The sequence below is a fragment of the Mus caroli genome, chromosome X (assembly GCF_900094665.2).
Source record: "Mus caroli chromosome X, CAROLI_EIJ_v1.1, whole genome shotgun sequence".
NCBI classification, from domain to species: Eukaryota; Metazoa; Chordata; class Mammalia; order Rodentia; family Muridae; genus Mus; species Mus caroli.
Genome location: NC_034589.1, coordinates 128,194,444 through 128,203,970, shown reverse-complemented (window position 1 = coordinate 128,203,970; position 9,527 = coordinate 128,194,444). Strand labels below are relative to the sequence as shown.

Genomic DNA, 9,527 nt, shown 5'->3' with positions numbered 1-9,527 from the left:
GGTTCCTCAGAAAATTGGACATAGTACTACCAGAGGATCCAGCAATACCTCTCCTGGGCATATATCCAGAAGATGTCCCAACCAGTAAGAAGGACACATGCTCCCCTATGTTCATAGCAGCCTTATTTATACTAGCCAGAAGCTGGAAAGAACCCAGATGTCCCTCAATAGAGGAATGGATACAGAAAATGTGGTACATTTACACAATGGAGTACTACCCAGCAATTAAAAACAATGAATTCATGAAATTCCTAGACAAACATATGATTCTGGAGGATATCATCCTGAGTGAGGTAACCCAATCACAAAAGAACACACATGATATGCACTCACTGATAAGTGGATATTAGCCCAGAAACTTAGAATTTCCAAGATACAACTTGCAAAACACATGAAACTCAAGAAGAAGGAAGACTGATGTGTGGATACTTCGTGCCTTCTTAGAATGGGGAACAAAATACCTATGGAAGGAGTTACAGAGACAAAGTGTGGTGCAGAGACTGAAGGAAAGGCCATCCAGAGACTGCCCCACCTGGGGATCCATTTCATATACAGATACCAAGCCCAGACACTATTGCAGATGCCAACAAGTGCTTGCTGACAGGAGCCTGATATAGCTGTTTCCTGAGAGACTCTGCCAGTGCCTGGCAAATACAGAAGTGGATGCTCACAGTCATCTATTTGATGAAACACAGGGCCCCTAATGAAGTAGCTAGAGAAAGTACCCAAGGAGCTGAAGGGATCTGCAGTGCTATAGGAGGAACAAAGATATGAACTAACCAGTCCCCCCCCCCGAGCTGTCTAGTTGGATATGTAGCAGAGGATGGCCTAGTCGGCCATCAGTGGGAGGAGAGGCCCTTGGTCTTGAGAAAATCATATGCCCCAGTACAGGGGAATGCCAGGGCCAGGAAGCAGGAGTGGGTGGGTTGGGGAGCAGGGAGGTGGGTGGGGAGGGTATAGGGGGCTTTGGGGATAGCATTTGAAATGTAAATGAACAAAATACCTAATAAAAAAAGCTCAAAAATGGCATTTTAAGGATGGAAGAACGTCTCTGCTAACTATACATCTAGCAGAGAATCAATATTTAAGATAAATAAAGAACTGCAAATTAAACACCAAAAAGCCAAAGCAACAAACCCATGCATTAGTTAATAATCTGGATAGTTAGTTCTCAAAATAAGAAACAGACATGGAAAATAAATGCTCAAGAATTTTTGACGGACCTCAGCCATCAAGAAAATGTAAATTAAAACTATTGGGAGATTCCAGCTCTCCCAGCCCTAATGGCTTCCATCAAGAAGACAAATGACAATGAATAGTGGCAAGGATGTAAAACAAGTGGAACCTTTACTTACTAGTAGTAAGAATGTAATTCTTGTGTGCCCAGCATGGAAGTAAGTCTTGCCTTCTCAAAGCAATAAAAATAGAATGATCATGACCCACATATAATACTCTAGGGTATACATTCAAAGATACTTGCACAGCCTGGCTTAGTGCTGCACTATTCATAGTAGCCAGCAAATGGAACCATCTTAGGTATCTCTTAATGGATGAATGAAGAACGAAAATGTGGTCCATACATACAACAAAGTTTACACAGCCATGGAGAAAAATAAAATTCTGACACTTTCAGGAAAATGAATGCACCTGGAAATTATTAAACAAATATACTAAATGCAGAAAAATACCACGATTATTCTTACATGTACAACCAGTATTTACAATTGTGTGTGTGTGTGTGTGTGTGTGTGTGTGTGTGTGTGTGTGTGTGTGTGATGAAACTGAAAGGGAATCATGAGATGTAGGACAAGATCTTAAGGGAGGTAGAATTGAGAAATAATGGAGGATATAGCAAAGAAGATGGAACAGCGTGAAGGAATTAGCAGGAAGGTAGCAGGAGGTAGAAGGAAGAGCTGTGGGGAAAGGAGAACGAGTGAGAACAAATGAGAAGATGTCACAAGGAAACCCATGATCCTGCATGCTCAACTAAAGATCAATTTAAAAGAAAAGATAATAATTTGGTTATACTTGTTAGTCCATAACAATACTGGTCATCATCACCAAATATGAATTTCAAAGTTCTTTAAAACCCTTTTCTATATATGAGCAAAATAAATTAGGATCAGTCCAACAAAAATTTAAAAAAATATACTTGGTAGAGGGCTGGAGAGATATCTCAATATGAAGAGTGAGCACTGTGACTCCAATGTAAGAAATTTGATGTTCTCTTCTGGACTCTACATGTGCAGGTTGCTTTACTAACATGTGCCCATACCTCCTACTCCCATATAATTAAAAAATAAAAATAAAGTATAAATATATATTTGGCAGACAGCATGTTTTCAAATTAGGACTTCAATATTGTACCCAAGTAATTTTAATGTCTCTATCTCATGTGCTATTCAGAAATAGAAATTATGGTGAGACTATGGTCCTTAAATACTATGGTATTTTGTCATTTATCAACTGACTTGTTTCTTGGAAGATGGCCTCATGTTAGTATATTTGAAATTAATATTCTCCTGATGGCAGTTAGCTACTTTCCTTGGGAAACAGCCACTGTAAATGTGTACCTTCTGCAACAACTAAAAGTGGGACAATGGGTGCTTAACTCTGAAATTAAACAGATGCATTTCTAGAATATAAATTTCTCAATTACAAAAGATGCTATTTTATGTGTATTGATGTTTGCCCACATATTTGTATGTGTATCACATGCATGTCTAGTACCGACAGAGATCAGAAGATGGGGCGTAGATACTCTGGAAGTGGATTGACAGAGGGTTGTGAATGAACAGGCAAGTGCCGGGACTTCTGCAAGAGTCACAAGTGTTCTCAGCCACAGAGTCACTTCTCCAGCCCTATAGCCCCTTTCTAAGAGAAGTTGTTTAAGGTGGTCACCTGCTCAGAGGAGAAGAGGAGGGGGTATGGGGGAAAGGGTTCTGACAGGGGGTGACTGGGAGGGGGAGCACTGAGTGGGATGTAAAGTGAATAAGTAAAAAAGTAAAATAAAAAAACTCAAAAAATTGGAAAAGTTATTTTCTATTCAATATAAGAACAGACATCATACTTGTGCACAGCTTCTCTATCTTTGCCTGTGGTTTTCAGTTAACATTTTCCCATTATGGATGTGGCTCTAACATTAAATTGCCCCTTTAAAATTGTAATAAGTTAACCCCAAACCCCAAATCCCATTTGAAAACAACAGTATTCAAACCTGCATGTGAAAATCATCTTGGATCACTTTCAAGCACAGATATAGCCTTTCAGTATAGAGGACACACATGAACCATGTTCAAAATGAGACAGGAGACCAAAAGACTTACTGCATTTTATCGTATTTAATAACACTTTGAAACTAGTAACACACAAATTCACAGTTTTAATTAACCATTTAATATAGTTACAAAGAAACCTGAACATCTTTATAAACAAAATACAGTACACCTTTAAGTTCTTAGGCTGCTCACCACATTAAAACTGTACAGCACATGACATCACAAAATTATAGGGTTATATGGAAATCTTGTTTCCTCATAGATTTTCTTATACCTCAAGTACAATCAGACCTGTCTTTATAAATGTAGAGTGACTATTGACCTTGAAAACACAGTATAGTAAGTAGAGAACCAGACTGAAACAAATTCCCTCAGTTACCTTTCTTTACTTTTAATACAAGCACTTCAGATATTAATGTGAGATAAAATTTCATAGTCTAAATTCACATTACATATACTGAAATTACCAATGAACACCATATGAATGTAGTAGATATACTGTAGCCTCTGAACTTAACATTACACACTGGTCAAAACACTTAAAACTTCAAGGCATTGGAAATCACAATAAAGGGTTGAAAACATTTTATTACAGTTCAGCATATTCACATAGCAAATGCAGGGAGACTGGGGCAATTGGATCACTACAATCCATTTGTGTGTGGACATGACAGGAACTACCCGGATTACAAGAAATGTAGGTGTTCACTTTAGGAGACTATTAACTTAGACTTTGAATTTGCAATGCAAGATTCATCACTGTATGTGAATAAAATCAGAAAGCTGTTAAATTGTGTAAGCCAAGACACACTGGAATAAAAAATACCCTTTGCAAAAGGAACTGTAAAACATAAATTGTTACAAGTTAAAATAATAGTCACATACAAGTGAAATAATTTTTGACACATAAAAATTGACTTGATGACTTTTTTTTTTTCAAAATGAATCTAATATGAAGTGAGAGCGCCAAATACAAGATGAACTGAAAACCACTTAACTTTCCAGGTCATGTAATATTCTGATGAAAATACCAAGAAAATTAACAAATTCTCTCTAAAGCAGTGTATTGCATATAACCTGTAACTGCTTTCTCTATTAATCTTTAAGAAGCCTATTCTGGAGTATAAATTTTCTGCAAACAGACTTCCACTTTATTGTTACCCAAATTACAGATATCCAAGATACCAATGATGTGGACTCTATCCAGGTCAGCTGCTGCCTTTACAATATCACCTAAAAGTGCAAAAACAGATGGTAAGTATTGTAAAATAGTTAAATATTTCCTTGGATTTAGAATCATACAAAGTGATGATTGTTTCCCTTATAGTATTAATGGTGTCCTTACACTTTTTAGTTCATTACATGTATTTACCCAATTTCTCCAGACAGAGAACATGCCTATAGATACCGCCTATAGATACAGTAGTTCTTATATACATCTCTGAGAATATTTGGGTTTCTTTCTTTTTATGGGTGAAGTAAAGCAAACAATCAATGTATCTTATGAATTTTGATTTCATTTATATGCATGTTTATAGGTAAATATGCATGTTGCTAGGGATTCTTTCAAAGTATATTTTTTCAGAACTAACACAGCTTAGTATATTCTCATGAACTTTTATGAAAAAGTCGTATCACTTCAAAAGGCATAGCAGGAGATTTCAGATCTCTGTCTTTCTAAGCATGCATATAATTTGTATATAATTTGGCAAAATTCTCAGAGTCCATATATACACAATTGCAGAACTTAGAAAAATATTTAGAACAATCAGGACAAAGATTCACGAAGAAAGAAATTATTGGCTTGTGCTCTGAGTGTACTTGGGAGCATTAAACCGCCTGCTTACCACCATTCACACTCCAGATGACTAGCAACCATAAGCAGAGAAGTTCTCATCCCTGGATGAGTTTGCTAGACTAAAGAGACCAGTGCAGAATTTATCCTCACTGATGCCATTGTGTTTTGCTCTCTCTGAAAGCTACCTCAACGACAGACATATAGCTTGCTTTTGTTCTACCCAGTTTCGTGTGATCTCATAGCTCATGGCCTTCCAACAGAGGTTTTTCTTAAAAGCATGTAATATAAAGTATTGGTGATACACGTGCCGTTAGAACGAGCAATAGACTGAATATCCAGGGTGGCAAGAAGTTGAGAAGTGTGATATATAAGGGAACAAGTTCCTTTACATGATCTTGTGTAAGACAACCAGACACACACCCAGGGCTTTGCCACATGGCCTGAGAAGGCCTCAGAAGACTATGATCATCCACTTGTGGCAGACTTCAGGAGGAAGTAAAGTCCAAGGCAGCATTGCAAATGACCTGGTTACATGATGAAGTATTGTGGCACAAAGCCAATTTGAAAACTTTAGGGAGAAATCGTTTGCTTTCCTTTCTTCCATTTTTGACTCTCATATTTGATCGAAGCTATCAAAACACTAGGCAACTACTATTAAGGTAAACAGAAAACAGAATTCAGTGACAATAGTTTTAAATACAAACTAATAAAAGCACTGAGAAATAACAATCAGCGTTACATGGTGATTCAATCCACACATATGGCCTCGTGGTGTGTGCTTCTCGCTTTTTATGCTACAAATACTGTACTAAAGTCCAGGGACTTCATTTGTTTTTGTTTGTGTTTCATTCTTTATTTAATTAAAGCACACAAACATGCCAAAGACAATCAAATGAGCCTTAGATGGGATATATAAAAGCTCAAGCTTCAATATCTCAACAGCCTCCTCTGCCAGACATATAAATAAAAAACACCCTAATGAATGAATTGAATTTGTGAAAAAACAATGAGTATGGCCAATAAATGCTAATACTATATAATTATCTTCTTTAAGTGTGAAGGACATTAATCCAAATACTTTGAAAATTTTCTAAGATCTTTATATTTGGTGCTAACTGAAACAAACCAAAGCTATCATATAGTGACTTTTAAAATAGATTTACATACCATCTATAACATAAAACTGAAGAGTTCTCTCTGGCTGACTTCATCAGTTATCTTATACTTTGAGTAAATAACAAGTTACTCTCAAATTTGCATATCTAGTATGTATATCATAGACTGTCCTACAGATGAAATAGATATGAAGCTCTTAGAGTGGTCACTAACACACAGAAGCCACTAAAATAGCAGCATTAAGTTTTTTATTAAAGAAAACCCTTCTATTATAAAATTAAGATATTAACTATGTCACAGAAGTCTTTTGGAAAAAGACTATAGGATTTTACTTATTAAAAAGGACTTTTATAAATTTGCTTGAAGTTGTTAGACATGATAAAGGAAGCCCTATGTGTTCCCAGTGCTTCCTATTCTTGGTCACAAGGAAAGAGAAAGCATCCTGGTCTTTGTAGTTTAGTGGTATCATGTTCACAGTTCTGGCAAATGGGAATATGAGTTGGAGTGATACATCATTTCTTGTCCAAAGTAAATAAAAACGAATTTGTCTCCTATTTTTTTCTTTGCCTTCACAACTCTAGAAGCCATTTGCTCCTGCTGTGTTAGCAACAAGGAAGCAAGCGGGGTTCATGAGAAGGGAGTTACTGACTGATTGCACAACACTTGAGCAAGAAAGAAGCTGTAATTGTGCTCAGTCACTGTGACTTAGAGCTGCTTTGTAACTGCGCCACAGTTCAACCTACAGTATAATGCAGTGCAGTGTTTCTTGTTTTTGAAATCAATATGGGGGACCCTGACTACCCAGAGAATCATTTTTCTCTTTTTTTAAATTTTTATTAGATATTTTCTTTATTTACATTTCAAATGTTATCCCATTTCCTAGTATTATGCTACAGATATGTTCAATAGATACATTAACATCATATTTTCAAGTGGGTATATAGGTGTATATATGTATATCCAACTTTATGATTAAGATGATACCAAGATTTCATATTAGCAAGTTTTGTTAAATGATGTGTGATAAATGGTTGATCATTTGTAAAATATATGTTAAATCATTACTTTACCCTCCACATGAATTCTAAATGGATTAAAATTTTAAACTGTAAGAACAAAGTTGTATTAATGATACTTATTCCATAAAAAAATTAAGAGATAAGCAAAGTACTTGAATAGAAAGTTCTCCAGAGACATACATGTTCTCCATATATCCATGAAAAGATGCTCAAATCATTAGTCATAGGGAGAAATGCAGAACTAAACTCACAAGAGTACCATTTCTTATGCATTCGTACAGCTCTAAACAAAACAGAACACAACAAAATTGGGGTATGTGGGGAAGGTCTGATTACTTGAGTTTGATCCCTGGAATCAACAAAGTAGGAGAAAACGAACTCGTTCAAGTCATCCTCTGACCCTCACATATATACTATGGCACAGATGGCATGTGCCATAGTGAATGTGCATGTGCTCATGCCATGACATTAAAAAAAATAAATGTGTAATTATTTACAATAGAAAACAGTTTGGCCTGTTCCTTAAAACCTTACACAAAAGAATACCATTTAAAATCTGAAACTGACAGGGGTGGGAAAGTAGGGGGCATCTCCAGTAAAAGACAGAGACTTGGACTAGGGAGCTGTCCAAGAATAAATGGGGATGGCATTGGGGATATAGATCCTGAAGAGGCCACCTCCTTTAGCCAGGTAGGAACCTCAATGAAGCGACAAGGATTCCAACCCACCCACAAAACTTTTGACTCCAAATTTATCCTGTCTATAAGAAATGCAGGGATGGGGGGGGTGGAGCAGAGATTGAGGGAAAGATCAGTCAATAACTTGAGACCCATCCCATGGGCAGCACCAATCCCTGACATTATTAATGGTTCTCTGTTATGCTTGTAGTCAGGAGCCTAGCATGGCTCTCCTCTGAGAGGCTTCGCTCAGCAGCCAACTTACACAGATGCAGACACCCACAGACAAACAGTGGATGGAGCTTGCAGACTGTTATGGAGGAATAGGAGGAAGGATTGTTGCCTGAAGGGGATAGGAAACTCCACAGGAAGACCAACAGAGTCAACTAACCTGAACCCTTGGGGCTCTTCAGAGACTGAACCACCAACCAAAGAACATACACAGGCTGGACCTAGGCCTCCCCACACATATGCAGCAGATGTGCAGTTTGGTCTTCATGTGGGTTCCACAACTATAGTGGGGGCTTTAACAAATTTTGTTGCCTGTCAGTGGGACATGTTCTTCTAGCTGGGCTGTCTTGTCTGGCCTCAGGGGGAGAGGATGCACCTAGCCTCACAGATACTTGATGTGCCAGGATAGGGTGACATCCAGGGGCTCATGGGCTCAGAGGAGAAGGAGATAGGGGGTGGGGGGAAGGACTAAGGATGGAGTGAGCAGGATATAAAGTGAATGAGTAAAAATAAAATTAAAGCTGTGAGTGGTGGCGCATGCCTTTGATCCCAGCACTTGGGAGGCAAAGGCAGGCAAACTTCTGAGTTCGAGGCTAGCCTAGTCTACAGAGTGAGTTCCAGGACAGCTTGGGCTACACAGAGAAACCCTGTATCGAAAAAACAAAAAAAAAATAAATTAAAAAGAATACCATATAATTCAGTAATTCTATTTGAATCTATGGATTCAAAAACACGCATATATATGTATATATGTGTGTGTGTGTGTGTGTGTGTGTGTGTGTGTGTGTGTGTGTTTGTAGCAGAATTATTTACAATATCCAAAGTTGGAGATAAGCTAAATTTCTAGAAATTTAACAGATGAATGGATAAACAAAATGTGATATATTATACAATGAGAAATCATTCAGCCATAAAATGAATGAAATATTGATACATATTCTAACATGGATGAACCCTGAAAGTGTTATACTAAGTCAAACAAACCAGATATACTGGGGAAAATATTGTATGATTTCATTTGAATGAAATCTCTATAATAGGCAAATGCATAGAGAAAGTAAACTAGTTACTAAGTGGTGGGGAGAAGAGGAAATGCGAATTACTGCTTAAATTTCTGGCATTTGATCATAATAAAAATATCTATGTGAAGAAAGAGAAGACTATAAAAGTATCTCCAAAACAATGAATTGGTATATGTATGTACATGTGCATATGTGTGCATGTGTCTGTAGAGTCTCCAGAGGTCAACCTTAGGTGTCTTTCCTCTTGAGCCAAAATACGTTGTGAGGTTCTCTCACTGGAGCCTGGTACTTGCTGACGAAGTACCCAGGGATCTGCCTGTCTCTGCCTCTGTCACCAAGCCCATATTTTACATGGATGCCAGTGATCTGAACTCAAGTCCTCATGC

General features: G+C 37.4%; 1 protein-coding gene across 5 annotated transcripts in view; it reads right to left on the bottom strand.

The window, feature by feature from the left end:
- Positions 1-3,324: 3,324 nt before the first annotated feature.
- Radx (RPA1 related single stranded DNA binding protein, X-linked) overlaps positions 3,325-9,527 on the bottom strand; it is a 72,657-nt gene continuing 66,454 nt past the window's right edge. For 3 of the 5 annotated variants that reach the window (XM_021153702.2, XM_021153704.1, XM_029473433.1), the window contains one exon: positions 3,325-4,511. In XM_021153702.2, the coding sequence (XP_021009361.1) occupies positions 4,390-4,511 (122 nt within the window). In that variant the 3' untranslated portion in view covers positions 3,325-4,389. The remainder of the gene's footprint in view (positions 4,512-9,527) is intronic. The other 2 variants (XM_021153705.2, XM_021153706.2) reach the window with 1 other exon arrangement.